Below are 25,763 nucleotides of genomic sequence, written 5' to 3' on the forward strand. Positions count from 1 at the left end.
AGCAGGAGTGTTGTTCGTGATTGGAGTTGAAAGAAAAAAATATTCCTGGAGCTGGTGAACTCTACCGTTCCTCATGTTGTAGTTACAGATATGAGAATTTTGTATCATTAGTGAATTCTTGTTCCTGTTAAAAAGTGACACTCACCATGGGACTGGAACGAGAGGGAGCTCAAAGCCTTTTTCAGCCTCTATACTTCTCCGTTCAATATTTATTTTATACTTTTTGAGGTTGCAGGATTTAGAATTGTTAATACGCTATTTTTGTCTACTTTTAATTCTAAAAAGATACATTTATATTTACATGAGAATTATTATACCAAACTGTGCTATGATAAAAAAGAAAAGCATTTTTTCCTGACAAAAAATGGAGAATCTGATGTATTTGGCTGCTATCACCATCTTTCTCAAGATGTAGTGTCATTACACAAAATGATAGCGAATTAATTATATTGGGCTTCACCTCACCAAACAACTCAGTTATTCTTCAGTCTGAGGAGATGTTTTTTAGGGGTTCTTTGGAGTCATATGTTTATTGGAAACCCTAACTGTTGTTTTAATTGTTCATCAAAACACTCGGAAAGAGAAATATTAAATATGTTTTCCTTCTTTCTGTAGATAGGTCAGGGTTAAGGAAACAAGTGTCTTATAGTCAAACTGGGTTCCCTAATAAAAATACTGTTTAGTTCTTAATCTTATTGAAGAAAATGAAATAAAGTAATAGAACCACCATTTGCAGCATCACATGGTAATCAGCGTGCATGTACTTGTCCTACAGCTTAGTGGGTACGTGTTGTTTTCTGTTTACAAGGTGATTTGGGTTCATTTTGGAAATTATATTATTTAGGGATGTTACACAGGATCACAGAATCACAGAATGTTAGGGATTGGAAGGGACCTCAAAGGATCATCTAGTCCAATCCCCCTGCCGGAGCAGGACCACATAGATCAGATCACACAAGAACACGTCCAGGCGGGTTTTGAACATCTCCAGAGAAGGAGACTCCACAACCTCTCTGGGCAGCCTGTTCCAGTGTTCTGTTACCCTTACTGGGAAGAAGTTCTTCCTCGTGTTTAAGCGTAACCTCCTGTGTTCCAGCTTATATCCATTGCCCCTCTTCCTATCATTGGATGCCAGTGAGAAGAGCCTGGCTCCATCCTCATGACAGTCACCCTTTACATATTTATAAACATTAATGAGATCCCCCCTCAGTCTCCTCTTCTCCAAGCTAAAGAGACCCAGCTCCCTCAGCCTTTCCTCATAAGGGAGATGCTCCACTCCCTGATTCATCTTTGTGATTCCATTTATTTATTTTTTTTATTTAGTATAGGTCTAACTCATGTCTCTTCAACTCACTTTTTCATGGGCCACGTTGAAGAATTTTTCAAAAACTTATGTTTTGGGCCTGATCATCAAGTGAGCAGATATGTGCCAGAAAGTTTAGTGTTGATTTAGTTATGACTCTACTTCTTATCAAGATGGACATAGGAGCACATTCACCTCAGTGAACATACAGAGTTATAATACATCCAAGGATGTTTGTGGGGATGATGGATCAGGAAGAAGACTTGTCCCAGTAAGAGGCAGCTGATGCATTATTTTTGTTTTTCATACCTTTTATATCTCTGGAGAAACTTCATTTCATAATCCATCTCCCCTGAAAGCACTGGTGGTTGGTGTTCCTTCATGGCAGATGTGCTAACTTGGCCAGAGTCCATTTTAATCTCTCATTTACTGGTTCTGATAATGAAGTCTTGACCTTCCAGCAGATGGGACTTGCAAAGCAGTTCTGCTTAGTACTAACAGGATCTGCAAGCCAGTCTGTGCCCAGCTTTTATATCCAGCTGAGTGGCCTGTTGGGTCAGCGACTGCAGGGTGCTGAAGTCAGAATAACCCCCAGAATTATTAAATAAACACCTACACATACACCACAGCAAAATCATGACTACAGTAGTCTCTGCTTTGCTGTGGTCTCCCCATATATCCTAGATACTGGGATACTGCATTCAGGACAAGCATGAGCTTCCAAAACTCCTTTTAACCACTTTGGTGGTTTTGCCAGTAGATAACTCAAGAGAGCAGTCCAAGTTGCCATGCTTTATATTCTGGTTATGGGGTGATTATATGTGGATCCAGCTGCTAGGAATTGTGGCTGAACTTGTAATCAATTAATCAACTACCTTGAAGTTAAGGCCCTTCCTACAAAAGGCGGGCCATTTCCTCCTGGCTGTGGGAGAAGTTACAGCCTGCTTTAGAGTGCAGCCTGAAGCCTTCTTCTGGTGAGCAACATCTGGTGACCCCAACATGATAATAAAGAGAATAATAAAGAGACCCCGCTGGAGCCAGAGCGAGAATTTCTTCAACAAAGAAGGTAAAGCTACCCTGAAAGAGGGAAGCGAGAATTCTATTTAACTGGGTCTCTGCTCACCATGAAGTTCTAAAAATTAGTAAACAAAAAAGGGTGAATTGTGGATCTAGCTGATCCAGCTGCTAGGAATTGTGGCTGAATTTGTAATCAATTACCTTGAAGTTAAGGCCCTTCCTACAAAAGGTGGGCCATTTCCTCCTGGCTGTGGGAGAAGTGACAACCTGCTTTAGAGCTGCAGCCTGAAGCCTTCTTCTGGTGAGTGACAATTATAGATGTGCTGCAACTTTAATGTAATTAATTTTAATGAAAATATTAGATGGCTTTGCAAATGGTAACTGTGGCAGTTGGAAAGTGGTGATGTTTGTACATCTGTATCTTCTGCTCAAGTTTCTTGAAAGGGTTGCTTTAAAATGCATGCTTCAAAAATAAAAAAAAAAAGTAACTCTGAAGCTGTAGAAGGGAAAGAATTTAATACATCCATTGATTTGCATTCATTATAGTGTGCTTAATTTACTCTGTAGGAACTTATGTCATTTAATCAAAATGCAAGCCACAAATGAGTAGATACCCAAGAGTAAACCCCATTGAACATGTAGACAGAGCATATCCCAGAGCTGCCATCCCTCATGGTGCCACTCACTGTACGGCCTGTACTCGTGTGCTGTGCAATGCACTCATTGTCCGTATGCGATGGCCATCCCCAAGGAATGTGTGTGGCTGCACTGGTACCCCACAGAACCAGGTTGGTACTCTGTTTAGATCAGTGAGACATGGCCACAACACAGATGTAATATGTTCAGACTCCAAATTAACATATTGTCGGGTGTAAATGCAGAGCAGATGGTCTGCTTTGGGATAATAATACACTTGGATACCTGTGGAGGCAGCTGATTTTACAGTCGGAGGCACAGAAGTTGTGTTGCACAAAAGCATTCATGGAGAGCACCAAAGGGTTATGTTATGTTCAGCACCTGACTTAGGATGACTTAGAGAACCTGTGGCAGACAATAATTCGACTTCTGCTCTGAATGGCCTTGTGATTGACAGCACCTCCCTTTCTCCATCACTTATATAAGGAATCCAAGCTCAGTTATATGCCTGAAGTTAGGTGGCAAAAACCCGTTTGTGTTCCATGAGAGGGTTTGGTAGTACCAGCCATATGTAGTTAGCACTGGTAAGAGATGATAGCACTTTCAAAGTGCTTCTGCTGAATAATTTCTGGAACTGTTTACTCACCTCATGTCTCCTGAAGAAGAGGCAGCTATCAGTGTTGTCTTCATTGCAGCGTGGCCAAGTTGGAAGTTGCCACATACTTAAAGCAGTTGCGTATACTGCACTGGCATACAAATGTCTGGATTTCTGTGCTATTTTGCGTCTGGGTGGGTGTATGTGTGTAAGCCATGCACCCAACTGAAGCAGGTGTGAGTTTGGTGTTTGACATGGGATGGAGAAGGCAGCCTCACTGTCCCAAGAGCCAAGTCCATAAGGCAAAATCTGAAATTAGAGCTTTCCATTCAATCCTCACAAATCTTCTCAACTTCAGTAACATCAGGGTCATATTCTTGAGGTTTTTTTGCAGTCTGGATGTCCCATTACTCGGTAGGAGACACTGCCATTAGAATTTTTGAGACGTGCCTCTGCAAACCCATTTGCAGACCCTTTCCTGACTGGGCACAGAGGCAGGTAAGGTCACTCCTCTGGCCCGAATTCCCAACAACTTAAATTCCAGATTCACCCAACCAGCTGACTCAGCTGTCACCACCGCGAGTAAATGTGAGCCTGATAGTGAGCTTCGTATTTATTTAGTGTGTGCTAAGGACAGACTCTCCTCGCGTCAGCGCTTCTGGGCTAAATGCATAGTGAATATACATAGAAGCAAAAGTTATATGTTCTGCCTCGTCCATCAGCTTACAAAAGCCTCGATATTAAAAGAATAACTGGAGTGCAAGTTTCCTGCGCTGGTGGTGGCCGTGATGCCTAGATTGAAAATAAATTAAAGACCTTTTTACGCTGCAAAAGACTTTCAAAAATTAATCTTAGAACAGCCCACGTAGTGCTGAGGGTTTAAATACTTTATTGACCAAATTGGAGTTCAGAGTCTGTAGGAATACCCTTTCAGTCATAAATCTCTAGGCAGGGCTGGCTCTTCGGGTGTTAATATTAAACTGCTGATCTGCATTTACTTTTGTTTGATACAGTTGAGATAAAAACCCAGTTGCGATGTTCTATAAGAAGCGTAACACTGGCCATGATATTCAGGTAATCCAAGTAGTGATTTTAGAATGCGCTCCATGTTTTTGTAAAATAAACTGTGGACTTTGGAGTTAAATCTGCCCATGTAAGAAGCCCATGCAGTCTTTGGAAGCTGGCTGTTATCGGTGACCACACTGGTTTCTGCCCTCTTCGTCTCTTTTGCGGTGCGATACAGGGGTTTGGAGCACAGGCTGCAGGAATCCCACTAGATGGAGCAGGGTAGCAGCAGTGCTGTCTAGGCTGGGCCATAAGGGCAAAACCACACGATTATCTGCTGGGGAAAGGACAAGAGAGGGGGAAGAATGGAATGAGAGACAGAAGAGTGAAGAATGGAATATGTGAAGAAGAAAAGAATAGACTTGACAATTTAAAAACAGCAAAGCAGAGGGAGGCTACGTTGGAGATGTGTAATAGTAATGCAGAAAACCAATATGCAAATAGATGTTGGATCTTATTTTTACTCCCTAAGTATATTTACATTTTTCTTTAATCTATATTTTCCTACATTTCTGCTTTCTCTGTCTTTCATCATAACTGGAAATTTAAAAAAAAGGATATTTTTTTATAGATAAAATTGTATTTTTGTCTTGAGAGTCTTACTTAAAGCTGAGGTATCCTCAGGAATGCATTTAAGTCATGAATATTTTGCAATCCTAGTTTTCATTGTTTTATTTCAGTAGGGAAGATTTAACTTCGACTACTCCAGAAATACTTTTCTTGAACTACCTTACCATTTGGCTGAGCTCCACTTTTATTGCTCTGATTTTTTTTTTTTTTTCCATTTCCTTATTGATGCAAGGAAAACCAAGGTGTTCAATTATGATTTTTTCCATTGTTGCTGTTGAATATTGTTGAAAAGAAACACTATTTCACTTGCTACTCCTGACGTGAACTCTAAGTGTAAAGCTACAACTTGATAGTCAGATAGTGAAAATAGCCACCTTCATTCCAGAGTTTGCCATTTTGATCATTTCGGGGTATTAGGAAAAGGTCAGGAAAAAAAATAAATCTGATGCAGTAAATCTGGTTTACTACTGAATGATCTATATGAAATTTAAGTGGGATAGATCAGCAGAAAGTTTTAACTGACTATATTTTTTTAAGGGAAATTTTCAAAACATGCTTTTAACTTATAAACGCAGAACAACTTAACATGTCTTCCTCCAGCAATAAAGCAACTACTAATACAATAAGCAATAGATAAATCTTATAAAAATCAGTAAGATTCTTCTTAGACGTAGGTAGGATTTTGATCAGGCCATACGGTTCTAAGATTTCATCCTTTATAGCATTGTAGTAATGACATCAATTTCAAGAGAGCTTTGGGTTATTCCAATTTCTGCAACTGCGGATACATGTTTTAATAAACAAGCAGCTGGGGCCATGCTGGTAATCCACTCTAGTTTACATAAGAATTTCCTTTAGGGGAGAGCTTCACATTACTCTTCCTCTGGTTAAAAAAAAAAAAGTGATTTAAGAATTTCAGTTATCCTTGGTTGCTCTTTCACTATCATGTCATGCAAAGCTGCCCTCCAGTTGCTCTTCTCAGTGAAATTATTTATGGGACTGAATTAAAAACCCAATCAGTGAAGACAGCCAAATTATAAAAATAAAACTCTTCCCCAAAGAGATATTTTTTCTTAATCCAAATATTCTAAAACTTAATGTATTTGTGAATCTCTGCTCCCCAATATTCTCTGTGCAAACTTTTTACATCTTTTAAATTATGCCTTTACATTGCTCTGTCTTAAAGCCTGAGAAATAGTCAGGTGTAGGAAATAAAAGTTTGGAGGAAACAAGGGAAAGTCAGTCTTGAAGGCACCTTTCAGTTTCAGAATGTCTGTCAGTGCCCCCTTATGAGGCAAGAGTTTCATTATGCTGGTGTGGAATCTCTTAAATGCTGTTACCTGAAGCAAGCTAAAACAAGCAATCACTGTCTATCTGGTGAAGCCCAAAATGTGGAAGAGAGCATGATCAACAAGCAAACAAATTCCATAAGTATTGCTACCAAGGTTACTGATCATGCCACCAACACAGACACTGTACATATAGAGGCAATAAAAATTATAAGTTCAGCCTTAAGAATTTTCTACCTTAATTTGAGGGGAATATAGGGTAAGAAATTACAGAGGCACTAAGGTAAAGAATTATGTGTGTTTTGATGACTCCTGCCCTCAATGGGTTGGGAACATTGTTCATGAGCTCTCTACATGTTCTCTTGCGTGGAATGAAAAATCGAAAGAGTAGACAGTGCGGTGTTAGAACTGTGATATCTGGGAATAGCCTTGAAAATGTTAACGAATCTCTAATTAGAAGCGGGAGTGTTCATGGGAATTGTGAATCATTTGCTGAGAAAAGCAGATCTGAGCAAATGAAATGCCTCCAAATAGCAAGGACAGCGAGCTATACATGGAATTTGAGTACAGGATGACTTCATCCTGATATCCACAAAGTTTCAAAAGACGGTGGCAAAGGGGAAAAAAGGCAAGCAAGACTTCAATACAAAAGAAAGCAAGACAAGAAAATATAGAACAAAGTTGGGTAGTGCTGTACAGATTTCATGGATAACACTCAAGACAGACTGGACAACCCAGATTCTGTTTCTCATTTAGTTGTCCATTGCATGGTGAGATCATCACAGAATAATTAGGTTGGAAGAGACCCGTGAAGGTCTCTGATCCAAGCCTCCGGTCATCTTAGATCAGGTTGCTCAAGGTCCTATCTAGGTAAATTTTGAATATCCTCAAGGCCAGGAATTCCAGAACAACAGAGAAAGAGCAGTACCAGAACAACAGAAATACTGAAAATAGTAATAATAAAAATCAGACAGAACCTATGAAGAGATAAGGAGTTTGTGTTGGCAGCCTAATGCACTAAAGAGGCAAGAAACTGAGATGGACAATGAGTTGATGTTTCAGGCCTCAAAAAATCACATATATTGGGAAAGACAGCAGCTGAGGCCGTGATGAGCCAGAAACCATATGCAGCAACTATAGACCTAGGACAAGAGAGCAGATGTAAGTATAGTAGAGAACTATAGAAGTATAGTAGTATGGTGGTAAAAGAGGGATCAATGTTAGGGCCAGGCAGGTATAGAAATACTTGGTACGAGAAAGCCAAATAGAACTCAACATAAGTAATTCAAAGACCTTCACCATCAATGTGAAGTCAAGTCTCATCCAACCATGAAAAAATAAACCAGAATTAATTCTTATTTGGGGACCACTTGAGCGCACTCGAAAGCTAGTAAATTAAAATATGATGGCAGTCAATACCATGCCTTTGTGCTGAACTCCGTGCCGATAACCCTGTGCCCCGCAGGTTGGGAAGCGCGTGTGTGGAAGGAATATTAACAGCACAAACGGGTAAAATAGGCTGCAATGGCATGCACAGAGCTAAGAGGAAGGAACATGGATTGCGAGTGATTAGGATATGAAAAAGAGACAAGAAAAAATAATATGTATGCAGTCTGTGCACTGAGATGCATATAATTGCAATTTAGCTGTACACGCAGCATTTCAGGATGCAGTGTATTATATACTCACAGCGTGTACGCCGGTGTTTCTGTCAGCCATGACCCATGCTAGTTGTACGATCAAGAAATTACCCAGTGGAAGGTGTATAGTGCTTAAATCATCACTACTGCATGTTTTAGGGTAAAGTTGGAAGGAGGAATTTGCAGCTTATTGTTATAAAATGTAAATTTTGCTTCTGTCCGTCCTTCTGATGCTTGCTGTGAAATGGTAAAAATGCCTACAGTATATTGAAGCAACCCAGAGTTCATGGCCAGCGTTTTCAGTAGGAGTGGATGTTTTCAGTGCCTTTATTTTTATTTTTTTCTTTCTCTTCCTCCTTTTTTCTTTCTTTTCTTTTATTTTTTTTTTTCCTCCAGTTTCCAAATTGAGAAAACTTCAGTCAAGTCATTTGGGATCATTGAGGTGCTCCACATTTCTAGGAATCAGAGGCTCCTTACCTTAAACTTTACAATCAGCATGTGAAGCTTTTTGGTATTCATATATTCCTTTGGAGCTGTGTGAGCTTGGGGAAAGGCGCAGAGGAGTCAGCAGCGGGCTGTGAAGTTTCTGCCTGTCATTTTGCTCCTCTAGGATTTTATCGAAAGGAGAATTATGTCAATGAGAGGAGTCTCACTGTATCTTACGATTTAGGTACATGGCAATTCAAACACGCTCCAGCTCCAGTGATAATGGGTGAGAAGCGCAGAGGAAGAAAGAGACCAGATTACTATCACTGGTACATATCCAGTCTGTTTTCTATTTGGCATGTATTTGGATATATTACAAGTTTTTCTTTCTTTTTTTTCTAATTTATTTTAATAGGCCTAAATCAAACAGAAAATTAAAATCTAATCAAAAGATATTCTACACTACTGAAACATATTTTCTTCCTGACTTTCTGTTGTGAATTCATTATCTGAGAAGATGGTTCAGGTTTCAAAAACTGTCACCCTCAATACACAGAATAGCTACACCGCCTCCTTCCTTTAACTTAGTGTGAGTGTTATGCACAAGCTAGCTGACAGAGTTACGATATTATCAGCATCATTTAACTTCTTGCACTTAATTTACCTCATTAAAGGTTTTTATTACATTTTGTTACTATTGCATATTGAGAAAACATAGTTGTAAAGTCATCCAGTTGAGGCTAAGCACTTATATATGGCTCAAGGATGTCAACATGCTTTCACTGTTGCATGAAACTGGATTAAATAGTCAAGCTTTCCAGCTGCTGTAGTACCTACCCAGTTGGCAAAGGTGTGGAATAATCTACGAGTCAGGGTTTTCCAATTTTCAAGATCACATTTCTACAGGCTGACCAAACAATGTGCTAGAAAGAAAAATGGTGTGTTGACCACAGGACCGGTATTTGATTTCAAGCCTTGATGCACCAATACTTCAGTAGGAAATGATCTTGGTAGGATGACAGTTTGCAATCTATCCTCAGACAGCATGAAGGTTGTAAATTACCGTGCCTGGTGTTTACTGTTGTTTCTTACTGATAATAGGTGGGAAATTTTTGTCTGCCTTTATGATACTTTATTGATTGAGTTACTGAAGGTCATGGATACTAAAAAGTTGGTTTTTTTCTGCAGTTATGTTACAGATCTTAATGAGGTTTTGAAGAGTATGTTGGAGTAATATATGTGATCCTGATAAGCATGCTATATTATCATCCAAACTTTTAGTGTTCCAAAAATTTAGGTGATCAAATTCTTCTGGAGTTCTTGTAAATGCTTTCAGTTAAGTATTATTTTTTTTTATTGTTAATTCTGAGTATTAGGAGCATGTAATTTCACTTTAGCTTCTGTTCAGTGGTGAAGAACTGAAGGTCATGTAATCTGTTTCAAAATTTCTTTTCATTTTCAGAATGGTTTTGGTAGCTTATGAATTGAATGTCACGACTTTTTAATGATGGTAGACATGATATAGGATACCAAAACAGTACATTTTTTTCATAGAGTTACTAACAGTCTGTAACTTTATAGTAGGAAGTTCGATTTAGCCTTTAAAACTGAGTTTATTTGAAATAAATGGTCAAACCAGTTTCTCAGATTAGTAATCTCAGATTATTTAATATATAATTTTCCTCTAAATGTTAAAAAAAGACCACAACAAACATTTACTTTGATTACCTAATCATTACTGAAAAGACATTGTAGAATAAAACATTTTTATGAGGCTTCTGAAGTGCAAAGGTATATCAAACTTTAAAAAGTTTTTTAAAAACTTTAAAAAGCTATGAATCTTTGCAGGGATTTTACTAATAAACTATCTTTTTTGTTCTTCTGACTGACTAGGAGGTATTAACTCTCTTTTTAATTTAGTTATATCCTTCTCCATTCAATCAATGCTAATAGGCTCATTTATTTTCAGCTATTATTATTACTTATTTGCTAACAAAACAAAAACATCAGGCGATGCCATGATGCTGCTGCCATGAAGCATTGAACGGTTGTGCTGGATAAATCAGTGTGGGCAAAAAGTGCCTTCCTTGCAACTAAAATGGCTAAAATGAATGTTTGGATTGGTTAGCTTGCTTGATTTTCAATGATTCCTTTTTTTTTTTTTGCACATTTGAAGCAGCCTTTGGAAAATATTTATATGAAATTAAGAGGTGAGAAAAGAGCCATTACAGAGCCAGGGGAGTGAGAACGGAGAAGAAAATCTGAGCATAGTCAGAGGGAGAATGAGAATGAGTAACTGCACCTGGTTCAACAACCCTGTCTTTACCAAACCATTTAGTGATGGTGCCTGTGGTATGCACCAGTAGACTATTGGGAGTGTGGCTGTCAGACCATACACTTAATATTGAATTTTCTGTTTTTCTAGTTATTTGTTGTGCTGCTTAGCCTAAACGTGGTTACTAGTGTCTCTGCTTAATTAGGATTTAGTGAAACAATTTGGAAAGCCCTCTGAGTATGGACAAAGGACTTCCTTCTGTAACATTCACTACAATCCTTAGACTTTTAAAATTCCTTTTAAGAATGACGTTGATGTCACTGATGTATCACTTCCATGTCGGGACGTCTTTCTCAGTAGCCTTTGGAATGAGCATCCAGGATTAATTTTCCCTAGACCAGTGTTTATTCATACAGAGGATATGTATTTCTCTGGTTATCACTGCTATCCTTAGAAATAGACTTTTGCTCATCCTAAATCAATTATTTCTATCAGGTGCACAACCATAATCCCTTTGGTACATGGCACCAAGCAAAGTTAAATGGAAAAGAGATGTGTAGGTTGGAGGAGTGTTAAGAGTCTTTTAAACCAATTAAATCGAATTCTATTTCCGTTACACGTAATCTCAGTTGAGCTACATCTGAAAGCTTTTTCTTTTAATGTTTGTTTTTAACATTAAAGTGTCTAGATTGCAAAAAGCATACACTTTACCAAAAAAAAGTTTCATTAATTACTGTGTAGAATTGTACTTGTACAGTTCTCTAGTCTTATTTTCCCAGAATTTCCTCCGACTGTGCTCTTCATCCCATCTCCCCAAAATGCATCTTTTCAGCCCTGAAGAAAGAGTATAGGAGAATAAAAATCCAACTCCCTGCATTATTTGCTGTCCCAACATCTCAGCCTTGAGAGATCTCAGCCTTGATTGTCCAGGATAGTTTATTGAAAGGATCCAAGAAAAGCTTGCTGCTTGATTAATCTAGCAGTTAAGCATTGCAGTTATTTAGGCTTAAATTAATACTAATAGAGTGTTATTTCTAATAATAAAAATAATATTTTTAATCAAATCGTAATTTCATATGTTACTCTCTGTGGTTTTTAGTTATGCCTTTCATTTGCATGGTGCCTTTGTTCCTTTGTCTATGCGTATATACACATATGTCTGTGTGATTGTGCGTCTATATACCAGAAAAACATGTTAAAAATGAGGGTAAAAAGTCATTTCTTATGCCTCGAAGCTTTCTTGTGGGATGCAAAAGGTATTTTGAAACACAGACCCATACTAAATAACTGAGGGACATGAGAAATGCAGACTTTGCTGTACCAGAATTGGCACAGGAATTTGAGCCAGGCAATCAAAACAATTACCAGGACCGTAGGAGTGTGGAATTAGTGTCTCCCATTGCAGCTTTCAGTTTGTAGATGCAATTAAAGATTCATTGGTCTACATAGAGAGAAGTTATTTATTCTGCCCTTTGTCTGTCTGAATGATTTTATGTCTATCTTCCTCCTTCCAGAGAATGCGTTCAGGAGAGTGAAGAAAAGTCTTGACAAAATTGTCAAATACTTATGAATCAGGATTCTCTAATTTAAAAAAAAAAAAATAGCCTAAAGTCAATGTTTGGGATTATCTCTGGTGTTTATTTTCTGTTTGCAAATACTTTACAGATCCTTTTTCTGTTGTAGAAAATCACAGCATCTTTTAAGATAACAGCAGAAAAATATGCAGGTGGAAAAGTTATTGAGTGGTGTGATTTATGTAGGAGTTCTGAGTGCTGCTGTTTATGTGTCTTTTTGAGGGAGAAGATTAGCATGGAAAAAACATGTGTCTGTAGATCAATTTATCTTCCTAGACGAGTTCTGTTGTCACCTGCTAGCTTGACAGACAGAGTATCATGGACGGGTCTGGAAAAAGTAAATAACGAAGCTAGTGAGTAAGCTGAGAGTAATGCCATAACTATCCCATTCTAATAAGCAAATTAAAGTAATTCATTTATTTGAATTTCTGATGGGTATTCCCTGCACATGGCTTTGCAGGGCTAACTCTGAAATTAGCTCAGGAAAGCTTTGAATCTACAGAATATTCCATCACACTGCAAAAATGTGAAGGAGCCACGTTTTTTTCCTCACAGCCATAATTTCAGTTTGTCTTCCGAGCTATGGTTGTTATATTCAGAGGACTTTCACGTTGTGTATCCTGCTAGTTCTCACACACAGGCTGATTTCCGCTGTAAATGCTGAGCTGCGTTACGCTTATTTTCTGGTTTTGTATTCATTTCATTTTGTCACTATTTTTCATGTTTGTATTGGAACTATTTATTCCATACAAAGAAGTGGAAATATCTTTTTGACAAAAACAAATACAAGGAGTGTGAAGTTTTGTGGAAGTTATGAGCACAAGGAAGCAGGAATGTAGGCTGTTCCTGCAGTCTCACAGAAAGGTGTTGAGCATCCACATGTACAATATTGGTAAGGATACTATTTTGTTCTTGTACCAAATATTCCTCTTGAACCCATTATAAGACCCCAGGATTAGAAAGCAGGGAGAAGGAAAGGGCTCCGTTTTTATGGAAGCCCATCCCAGTCTAACATCATCTACCAGCTTACATTGACATTATGGACATCATCTGCCTGGACTTGTGCAAAGCATTTGACACTGTCCTGCATGGCATCCTTGTCTCTAAATTGGAGATATGTAGATTTGACAGATGGACCACTTGGTGGATAAGGAATTGGCTGGGTGGTCGCATTCGAAGAGTTGTCAATGGCTCGATGTCCAAGTGGAGACCAGTGATGAGTGGTGTACTTCAGACTTCAGCACTGGGGCTGGTGCTATTTAACATCTTTGTCGGTGACATGGACAGTAGGATTGAGTGCACTTTCAGCAAGTTTGCTGATGATACCAAGCTGTGTGGTATGGTCAACACGCTGGAGGGAAGGGATGCTATGCAGAATGAATCAGCCGCCTTACAGACTCTTACTGTTCTGTACATCTAGTGCTGTGGTAGATGCAGGAATGTTTTTTACACTTTCGAAGGTTTCGGCACAAAACAGAAGATCAAACAGGTTTCATAAATTAAAATTGAATTGTTACTCTGCATAAATACAGTGAGTACTTGGCAAGCTGCTGCAAAATATTCGTGATGGGTGTGATTTTTCTCCACAATGGTGGGATTTTGGCTGGGATTGGATTATCCTGGCAGTGACGTAAGGTCATGTGTCAGCAGCTCTACCACTAGTAAAATCATTAGGAAAATTTAGCCCTGCCAAGATGAGGAAAGCCCTAGTTGGCTGCTTATGTATCCCATCCTCTCTGCACCACTTTCTTTGGGGCGTCTTTTGCCATGTACAGGGAGACTCTGCAAACAGTGTACACACAGTTTAAGAGTACAGAGCAAACATTTATTGGCTGCTGCACACAGCGCATTTCTAAGCTAAATACTACTCAGCTAAGTATTAATATGGTCATTGCCCTGATGCCATACTCAGTGCTGGCTCAGAGCTTTTCGTCCAGATATGAAAGAATTGTTCTTCATTGCATTTTAGAACAGGCATCCAATTCCTTGCTGTTGTGATTTTTCTTTTCCTTAGGATTTTAGCTAACTTTTCACAGCAGTATTTTTTTTTCCTGAATCTTTGAGCTGTGTCTTTGACTCCAAGAGAAGAGATGAAATCTCAAAAGAGTGATGGGAAGAGGAGCAGGTAGGGAGGCTGAAGGGCAGAACTGATAATGGAGATTTCAGTAGGGGAAAGAATGAATGTGGGCTTGACAGCAGCAGAAATGGAAGCTGAAAGACAAGACGGTAATACAGAGCCAAATATTTGGAGGCTAGATGAAGACTAATAAAACAAGAAAAAAAAAATCAAGGCTTTTCTGAGCAATACCTTTTTTTCTCCAAGTAAATTGGAGAGTGAGCATGATTAATTGTTACACATGCCATCAGAATGCAGATCAAAGCAAAACTAAGATCAAAACCCTCACAATATTATTTTTTATAAAGTATTGGTTTATGGGAGTTTGGGCCATTAACAGTTTACAGTTATGCACCAGGTTTTTGTATTACTGTGATGGAAATGAGCACAGCTCCTCAGAAGTTAATGAAATTCAGCAGCTCACATTAAGCGTTGAATTTGGCCCTCTAGATCTGATCTGCGTGTGACTTCACACCAACGTACTCCTGTGGACTTCAGTGGTGTTAATCCTACCTAAGGCTTGTAAGAACTTCACTGCTCTAATTCAAAAGAAAGTATTTCTGAGGACATTAACTCAACTTGTAACTCTGGAGAGTCACTCACTGTCATAATGCTAATAATTAAATTACTTCTTAAAATTGTCTGATTTTAAAACTCTGACAACTTTTTGTAAATGCTGTATATACACATCACTTCTGTGTGGAACTAACAATGTCAGTGGATTGGGGAGATAGGGAATTGGATAATTTTTGGCTCTTTAGTATTTTTAAACTGCTGGTTCATCCTCTGCAGCTGCCTTGCGTTTTATAGGTGCACTAAATTTGATGACCGTGAAGGGTTGTTAAACAATATACTGTGATAAAAATAGTTCCCTTTGCTGACATTATGTGTTTTTTTTCTAAAGTAGCTCCATAAATTACATCAACAAAAACTATTCACACTCTTTTATTTTTTCCAAAATTTGAGACAGGCAAACTAAATTGTCTCTGTCGGACCATGAGCAAAAAGAAGCACATAGATATGATGGACCTGGCCGGCCAGTAGTTATTCATACTAAATAACCTTGTTCTTGCAAGTACTGTTATTTAAAGACACTGGACTTTTCCATGCCACTGTTACTGGACCATGTACCCAAGAAACTCTTACACAATAATTTTCTTACTGGGATTTTGTAGACATCGACATTTGAATACAATTAACAAATTCCTGTATGTATTTCAGGCTAAATGAAGTAATATAATGCTTGACAAGGGAACTGAAAGCATTAGCTGACCCCGGTATTTCTGAAGAAATTTCATATACTGACAGGGTTATAGAAACTTGCGTAAATTATACGTAGTATGCAATAAGAGTGGTATTCAAATGAGACTTTAAATAGTATCATTTAACTAAGAGATAAGCATTCAATTACCTTGATCTCATAGGTCGAAGAGTTAGCACTGTGGGAGATGCTGACAATTTCAACAGAAGAAAAGTAAAGGAGAAAATATATTCTCCTGAGTCAAGAAAGAAATTACAATAGAGAGAAGAGTATTTAGAGGACAGGCAATGTAGTGAAGCTGATAATAAGCTAAATCATAACAGGAAAGGTCATTCAAAGAAACAACAGCTTGATTATTCAGCTAATCAAAAGAATCAAGAAGGCAGTTTTATCTGCTATAGTTTCGCAACTTCGCACAAGGACATATACTATCTGCTAATAAAAGTATCATAATTACATGTCTACACGCTGTCTTCCAACTCTTATCCTTCGTATTGAAGGTGTAAGGTCAAAAAAATTATATAAATTGTAGGAGATAATGGAAGGACAGACAGAAGACCTGGGCAATATGTTTTATTTTGAGAATTTAGATGCTGGGATTTTGAAATATTTGGAAAGAAGTTCAGAAGTTCAGTGAGATTTCACTGCCTAAAAAGTAAAGTTGTAAAAATTCCAGCCTGAAAATAACTATGTTATAGAATTTCCCTTTCCCCATGTGTTTGGTTTGACTTCTGAAGTTCATTTTAGAGGGCGGACTCTTCTTTGTGTACCTAAGAGGAATCTTTTATGTCCCAGAACACTATCTAGCTCTTTTAAGACTCTTTCCTATAAATCAGTTAAACATGCTGATTTTAAATCTCTAACTTCCATTGGAGTTCTCATTTCATATCTTCCTTGTTACTGTGGAATGTGAAATATTTCATTGTCAGCTGACATTTTACAAATACGGAAGACAAATACTTATTAAATACTGCTCTTCTTTGGATTGATATTGATAATAGATAAATTAGTTTTCATTTATTACATATATGCCCAGTAGTGATGTATTAATTAATGATCCAACCACTCATTTGCTTTTCATAAAAATTTGTTTATTTAAATAGTATAGGAATAAATTATCAAATTGCATCTGAAAGAGAAAAAAAAAAAGCGCCAAAGACCAAATCCACAACGCAAACTAAAAACCAAAACCCCGCATATCATGAAAGATTGGATTTTTGGATTCTGTTGTACTTTTCATACTATCGTGATCTACTTGCTCCTAATGAACAGTCCTCATGAAGTTGCTCATTGTAGGAGGCACTGTCTTTGGAGTGAGAAAAAGAAAGGCAAGAAAAAGAGAAAGACATTTGAGACATTCAGACTCTCATCATACAGTGCTCTGTTAGTTTTTCTTTCTGATTGTTTCCTAGTGCTAATTGCACTTAAGCTATAGCATCCAGACAAAATCTGTTTAATTTCAAAAGCCGGTTATGGATTTACACAATTTGATAGTGTTTCTTGAAATGTTGCCATTTGTTCTGAGAGAAAAAAAAACTGCCTCAACTTGTGTAAATAATGTAGGAAGGGGAAAAAGTTGACGAGATGAGCTCATAAATCAGTGATGATGAAATCTGTCATCAGCTCAACTGAATTACAAATTGATAATAGTAGTTTTACAGTTGTCAAAAGAGTAGTAATTATGCCATATTTCTACTTGTGTGGCCTGGCTTGATTATTTTTGTTATTATTTTCTTAAAATGTATGTATAAAATTGGTTTAGCGATGTATTACAGCAATTTTAAAAGTGAATCTGCTCTATTTTCACAATTTTGTTTTCCTGCTCCTGTAATAGCATGCATTTATGAATCATCCGCCTTAACAATGGTTGTTAAAGGACATTTAATTCAAAATTTAAAGACAATTTTAAGCTTCATATCTATTTTTCAAGAGCCCATGAAAAATTCCTGTGAACTGCACCATCATATCATTTCCATTATGTTTGTGAAGGAAAAAAGAAAGTAGACCACGCATTATTTGTCAAGAGCTTCTTTGCTGTGCCTTGACTTCGTAGCCTTTTCTGCTCCAGTGATGAAAATTGAACATAATTTTGAAATAAGCCCTTACAGCAATAGATTATTGCACCCTTCAGAACAAAGAATCAGAAACAAACCTTACAGAAAAAAGAGGTTAAAAATCTGTTCTCTGAAGTGTAGGTAAGTGCAGCTGAATCAAGCCCTCCCTACAATCAGCTCTCCACAGTTTGCTGTATAATGGTTGGAAAGATGCTTAAATATTACATTTGGCAAGCCCTGACTCTGTTTAAGGCTCAATAATACTTGACATTGACATCTTGTCATGAAGAATTAGTTAAAACATTGGATCTAGAGCAACGAAGGAGGATGTGATATGTATGTAGGTGTTTGAAAAGCATGGATATTAAAAAAAAAGAAGATAAATTGTTGAAGCTGATTATGTAACCGTTAGTTCCAGTGGTGTGTAAGATGGTGAGAATAAATGAGATGGATCCATGAAGGATTAAAGCTGGAGATCAACAATGTCTTGATTAGGTAAGTCAAGACAAATATGGAATTACTCCAGGCTCAGTTAACATAAGGAGTAAAAGACTTTTGGCCAGTTCACTCATAGGTAAAAATACTTTCCTGGTAATAGAATTAATGTACCTTATGCTGAAATCAGTAAGAAACTGAGAGTTTCCTTCTCTGAGAGTTGTATAAGGACTAAATAACTTTACAGATATCTCCTGGTTCACTTTTTTATGCATCTGTGAATGTTAACTGCTTTAGTCAGCTCTCCCTCACTGAAACAAAACTCTTGCAAGGTAATAGTAAGTCTTTACCAGTGTTTTTCTCTGCATTTCTTTGATGTATATCTCCTAACTGAAGCAAACTCACTTTGTTTAAAAGTCTGAGATTCAGAAACAAAAAAATTCCCTGGTTGACATAGGGTCATGAAACAATGACCAAGGAGAAAGGGAGACACTAAATCACCTCCGAAGGTCTCATCTACATCTATTCTTTTTGACTGTGTCATTGCATCAACTCATTAATGACACTTAAAATCTGTGGAGGTACATGGTTGCTCCAGACTCTTAAAGTTAAAAACATGGATAATTTGTTTGTCCTACTGAATTAGGGAAATAGCATCTTGGAAATTTAGGACAACCTCACCATTGCAGATCAAATTTTTAGTACATTCTGCATGTATCTGCTTCCTTCCCAAAAGCAATCAAACAAAAAGACAAAAAACACTCAGGTGGAATGAGATTCTTTCCAAACATTGTGGTTGCATCATCACTTTCCTTGAAAGGTAATGTGTCTTTGTCTGATCTTTCAGACATAAAAGCAAAAACTGTCCTTAAAAAAAAAAAAAAGAAAAAGTTGGGATTCCTTTCTGGAGGATGAAGTAGATCATTTGTCACTGAAGTCTTGTTAGTTTGGCTGCTGACATGTCAGAAAGAAAAATGTTTTAGCAAAGCCATATAAAGATGCCAGTAAAGGAGCAAGTAAAGTAAATCCTTTTAGCAGCAGGATTATTGTCTGATAAGATTGCAAATCTCATTGGGATCTTTGCCAAATTTTGACTAGTAATCACTGGTAAGCCTTCACTAAGGTCATGTATTTGGAAAAGGCAAAGCAATAGCATCAGCTAAGTAAAAAATAGATAAATAACGAGGAACAAAAGGAAGTATTGTCTCTGTCCTTATAATAGAGACTCTCTCCGAAAGGCTCAATCTCTTCACCACATCTGCATTTTTAGCAGGGTGGACACACTCTTAGCTTCACTGGTAAAATTAATTCCAAGAGCTTTAAAGAAACCTAATAAATATGAGTTCCTTGATAATATTAAATAGTTGTAAACGCAATGCAAGTAATTCAAAATATTTTTCAAGCTTTTCATGACTAATAGTGAATAGCATGGCTGGAACAGAAACACCAGTCATGATGAATATATATCTCCACGTCTCTCTCTCTCTCTCTCTCATGTATATATATGCTTATATGTCTAGAGAGAGAGGGGGGGGTGTGGGAGAGATTATATATGATACTTACCCTGCCTGTGCTAAACCAAATAGTAAAGTATCAAGGCCAAGCTGTGAATTCATTAATTCAGCTGGTGATTGCATTGGAGTTAAGAGATGAACTGCTGCTTTTAACAGTCGTGGAGTGTCTACGTGAAATATAAGAATGGTTTATACAAATTACTCATGTGACCTCCCAAATAAATTGATTGACTTCGAACTCTTGGCAGTCCTTGCTCTGGAGTCTGAAGATGAGGTAGTTAAAAAATAATGTTCATAAAAAATATATTTAATCCTGAATATATAGCATGAAATTTCTAATGTGTGGTAATCAGCATTTCTGTCTGCTTCTACACAGTAATCATTTTTAGGAATAACTAATAAAAAAGCAGTAAAACTCTGGAGGTACCAGGCTATGGTTACTCATACACGCATATACAAAAAAAAAAGTATATCCAATCAGATAGTTTTTAGCATTAAATTATATATATATATATATATATATATATAAGTATTCTCATTCATAATGTGTCTACATTATTTCTCTGGATTCATTTGTGTAATGGAAAGCTTCCAGTGTTCACAGATCAAAGTATTACATCAGCCTGGATTTAGTCAGGGATTTCATTAAATCCAGTCAAATTTTGTCTGCATTAAGACTGAATAGAAACTTTCTAAAGAATGAACTTTTCCACATACTAGCTATGATATAGCTTTAAGTGACAACTAAAAAAACCCCACATTTTTTAAAAACAATTTATCAAATGTTATGTACAAAATGTAATGAAGACACAGAGTATGTCCCAAAGAGATTACATAGAATCATAGAATGGTTTGGGTTGGAACGGACCTCAAAGATCATCTAGTTCCAACCCCCCTGCCATGGGCAGGGACACATTCTACTACACCAGGTTGCCCAAAGCCCCATCCAACCTGGCTTTGAACACTCCCAGGGATGGGGCAGCCACAACTTCTCCGGGTAACCTGTTCCAGTGCCTCACCACTCTCAATGTAAAAAAATTCTTCCTTGGATCTAATTGTAATCTGCCCTCTTTCGGTTTAAATCCATTGCCCCTTGACTTATCACTACACATCCTTGTAGAAAGTCCCTATCCCAAGTAGAAACTGGATCAAATGCCTGAATACGTGATGTCACAGATATACTTAGAAAGTTGATAAATTTGGAAGTCACTCTAGCTTAATATATGCATTGAGAACAGTTAGTCTTGAGGATGTAATGGCTTTGCAGGAAATGCATATGTCAGGTGAGCAAAAAGAGAATAAAGAGGAAGAGTTGTAGTAAAGAATAATGAAAAAATGAGAATGTGGCTAGATATGAAAAATCAGGCTTAAAAATCAAGTCTGTAGCCAAGGGAGATAGATTGTGAGAGACCCTTTCTTGAGAGCACATGTGAAAATGTTTTTGCTAGTAATAACGTGGATGAGGGCAGAGTTGGAGACAAGAGCGAGTCGAGGAAGAGGTGCTGGTGACACACAAGAAGGTGTGGAAAAAACACTTCAGCCAAGAAAAATGTGGTGAGAGAAGGAAAAAATGGGAAGGTGCATAAGAATGGTGAACAGCCCAAAATCATTAGCCTTGGAGACAGAGAAAAAGGCAGATTTGTGTGTGCATGCAGCTATTTCAAGGTGGGAAGAGAAAAGAAGACAGAATTTGTGACAAAAAACAGAAGTTTGTGTGAGGTGCCATTGTGAGTATTGACTATTGAGGCTGGTCCTGGGCTGATTGATATGTGAAGTCTTTCCACTTGTTTCAGTGGGCTTTGAATCAGGGGATGAAAGCATTTTAGCATACTCATCAGTTAAACAGATCCACATCTCCCCTCTGAATAGTCACATTCTCCTGAAAGCATTATTCCTGATGTTTGGTTAATTTTGTTTTATTAAAAACGGACATATGTCGTGGTTTTAGGCCGATCTGGCAACTAAACTCCACATAGCTGCTCTCCCACTCCAGTAAAGTGGAGAGGAGAAAAATATAATAAAAGGACTGAGGGTCGAGACAAGAAGAGAGGGAGCACCCACCAACCATGGTCCTGGGCAAAACAGACTCAGATTTCTTAAAGCAAAACAATTTATTAACAGCTACTTAAAAGAATAAAGACAAGCAAAGCCAGTTACTTAAAAGGGTAAAAAGAAAACAAGGCCAGATCTTAAAAACAACACCTCCCCACCTCCCTTTCCTTTTCTTCCCGGCTCTACCTCCTCCCCCCAGCGGCGCAGGGGGACAGGGAATGGGGGAGTGCAGATCAGTTCATCCCATGCTGTTGCTGCCGCTCCTTTCTTAAAGGAGAAGGAGTCCTTACACCATTTTCCCATGCTCCAGCGGGTCCCCTACTCACAAGGAAAATCCGCAAACTTCTCCAGCGTGAGTCCTACCTGCAGGATGCAATCCTTCCCCATCAGATTGCTCCAGTGCGGGCTTTACCACAGTCTCAGATTCAAAGGGAGCTGTTGCTACTCGCTCTGGCGTGGGTCGTCATACAGACTTTGAATGTGTCTCCATACAGACTTTAAATGTGTAAATGCATCTCTACCTGTGCCCATGCTTCACAACTGTCCTCAGGCTCAGGCATCTCCTTTAAACAAAACACCTCCCCACTGATGGGAGGGGTCATCCCACAGACTCTAGATGCGTACCGTCCTCAGGCATCTCTTCTCGACGTGGGTTTTCCATGGGCTGCGAGTGGGTCTCTGCTCCCCCGGGACTGCCTTCGGCTGCAAGGGGGCCGCCTGCCATCTTGCCACTGATTGCAGGGGAAACTCAGCTCCGGCACACCTTGTCCCGTTCCATCTTTACTGACTTGGTGTCGGTGTGGCCGCTTCTCTCAGATCTCAGTCCTCTCTGGGTGAACTCGGCCCAGCGGGCACCCCGGGAGCGGGGCTTTTCCCGAGTTCCCCAAGTTGCTCTGCTGTGGCCATCCTGAGCGGGTGGCACTGGCCCGGCCCGGGCCGCCGCCCAGCTAGGTGCTGGGGAGCGGGGGCAGCATCCCCCTCCCGTCTCCTTGCTCCTGGGCAAAGGCACACACCTTTCCGGTTCCTTTGTCCCAACGTAAATTGGACAATTCGCAGAGGCACCAATTGGCTCAAGCCCCGAGGGGGATGGGAGTCCAGTCTGGTGGGCAGCTTCTGCCACCAGAACCTCCCCCCCACATCAAACAATGACAACATACAACAAATATCAGAGCTCAAAATAATATTTGGGGTGTAATTTAACCCTGTCATGTTTTACACAATACTGAATCACATGGTGTTGTTTGAGATATTCTGAAGACAGCTTCGACTTCTCGTAATTATTAATGTAGTTCCTCTCAGCTCTGTACTGTCACCTTACTTGGGTCACATCCAGAAGAAGCACTGCGGTGCTGTCAGGAGAGCTGTCATTCTTGGGATAAGAAAATTAAACCCCTGTCTTCGTATGGCAAAAAAAATTCTCAATATGCTTTAAAAAAAAAGATTGGTTAGTAGTGTCTTGTCCAATATATTGTCGTTCCAATGACTAAATTATTTTCTGAAACGAAATTGTTGTCTTAAAATAATTTTAAATGTGTTTTCCAATACAGTGTGTTTCCAGACTGTAGTTTACGAGAGGAAGGATTTTTGATTTTATACAGAATGACTGCCTTATTCCCAGTCGGTTTTAGATCACTGTAAAGCATATCTCTGGGTGAGGATATGGTTAAGTGCCTGGCTGAAATAGGCAGATAAATTAACAACTCAGCTTATGCAATTGTATTTTAGTGTGGTCAATTCAGACAAATGAGTTGCTTCATTAAAAAAAAGTGATTCCTTGAAAGAATGTAGTTTGGTGTATACACAGTATTGAGAGAACTGAAATTCATCAACATAACTGAGATATTAATGAAACAAAACATAGACTACAGTAAGAAAAAAAATATATTTGTAAGCATTGCTATGCATAGTTTAAATATTTACGCATAATCATAGAATCATAGAGTGGTTAGGGCTGGAAGGGACCTTCAAAGGTCATCTAGTCCAACCCCCCTGCAAGGAACAGGGATATCTCCAAAGAAAGAAAGCAAAATCCTGGATATGTTTCCTTGATGTTCTACTCAGTGTCTCTAAATATATTTGCATACCAAAATAAGCATCTTATAAAAAGAAACAACTAATTAAGGAAGCAGAGGTTCTGTAGAAAAGGATGTAGGTGAGTTACAGTACTTCATAATCTGTTCATAGGCCAGCCAGATACAAGTGCAGTATATGAGCTCACCACGTTTGCGAGACCTTTGCTGAAATACTGTGTCAGTTTGGGGTCCAGATTGCAAGAGAGATGAAGTCTGATTGAAAAGGAAAGTAAAAATAATGATCGGAGACCTAGAAAAATATGACTGATGAGAGAAGATTGAGTGAACTTGGTGGTGGTTTCGTCTGGAGAAATGAAAATTGCTACCATTCTTCCTCTAGGTCCTGAACTATGTAAAATGCTCCTGCAAAGTACAGGAGAACAAACAGATTTCACTTTCCTGCTGGACAGGAGAAATAGTTCTGGAATAACATTGCTGCAAGGAAGGTTCAGATTAGAATTAAGGAAAATGTACTAGGAGTAAAGAGAGTTCAGCACAGAAGAATATTGCCTGGGGACACTGCAGAATCCTTATCAGTGGAGGGTTTTGATAATAGCTGAGCATTTGTCAGGAATGAAACAATTGATTTTGCCTATTTGCAGGAAAGTGAGCTAAATAGCTTCTTAAAATGCTTTCAATTATTTCTTCTATCATTTTAGGAGCAAAATAATATGTAATACACTTGTACACAATATTTTAGAAAAGGAAAGTATAAAGACATCTTTGAATTAAACTATACCGTATACCTGTTGTCAATCTCATCTGGAATTGTTAAAATTTTTGTCCTGTTCTGAATACGACAAATCTGAGTTAGTGATACCTATTCTTTCTCCTGGCAGTCTTTCTTCTTTAAACTAGTGCGAAAGAACAAAAGTTCTTGGAACAAAAGGTAAATGAAAAACGCAGGGATCAAAAGTAGTCCAATTTATAAACTAGTAGCTTCATAAAACCAGGGATTTATACCTCTGTCCTACTCTGCTTTTGTGTTATGCATAAAATAAGCAAACAGAACAAAGCTAACATCATATGTCCTTGTTTCTGTCTCTAACTTGCACTTTATTTTCAAAATCACTAAGCAGTGGTCTGCCTGTGCTGTTAGCAGGCATTTCCATTAACTTGAAGATAAGTAGTGTTAAGTCTATCCTGAATATCTAAAAAAAAACATTTATAAATTTAATCTGTATTGTGTTAGTGACAATATGTAGATGAACTTCCAACCAAGAGTATGAGCTGATGCTTGTATGATGCCACCTTTTAGACCAAACCTTGCTATAAGATTCTCACTACATCTGCCTGACTTGCCTGATGGTTGTTGGCCACTCAGTAATTTCTCAGTTCAAAATTGTGCAGAGACATATGTACCAATGCAGGTGTACGTATTCCTATAGCTTTAAGGTGAAGGCACACTGTTTCCTTAACTCAATTTAATGATTTCATTACGTGTCAGTTTGCATGCTGACAGAAATTTATGAATACACATACATGCACATCTGTATTTCACTTACACGTCTGTGTGTATAGATGTTTAAATTAAGAAAATTGATGACATGATAGTAAGTGAAAAAGATCTTAAGTTTCCAAATTAAAATACAAAGTGTTGTTGTTGTTCCTAAAAAGCAATATGATATGGATAGTTTTTTGATAGAGTCCTAATACCATTCAGATGCAATAAAGGATTAAAATGTCTAAATTCTTGGCACAAATAGAATTTATTTTGCCTTCTCTGCTGAACTGTATTTACAGTTAGAAAATAATTTCCTAATGTAACCAAAACTCTTTTGTTGAAAATTGAACTGATTACTTCTTATCTTATCCTGCGTAGACATTGGGGATGTTTGAACACAGTTTTCCTTACAAAAAATGTGAAAA

At 38.1% G+C, this 25,763-nt stretch overlaps 1 protein-coding gene across 5 annotated transcripts in view; it reads left to right on the forward strand.

Moving 5' to 3' along the window:
- CTNNA2 (catenin alpha 2) overlaps positions 1-25,763 on the forward strand; it is a 492,413-nt gene that overhangs the window by 269,064 nt on the left and 197,586 nt on the right. The window contains exon 8 of one of the 5 annotated variants that reach the window (XM_086612567.1): positions 18,838-18,863. The exons of the other annotated variants lie outside the window; for them this stretch is intronic. Within the exon in view, the coding sequence (XP_086468693.1) occupies positions 18,838-18,863 (26 nt within the window). The remainder of the gene's footprint in view (positions 1-18,837; positions 18,864-25,763) is intronic. 5 annotated transcript variants of the gene reach the window in all.

Source organism: Tauraco erythrolophus, chromosome 5, assembly GCF_009769465.1.
Source record: "Tauraco erythrolophus isolate bTauEry1 chromosome 5, bTauEry1.pri, whole genome shotgun sequence".
Classification (NCBI taxonomy): Eukaryota; Metazoa; Chordata; class Aves; order Musophagiformes; family Musophagidae; genus Tauraco; species Tauraco erythrolophus.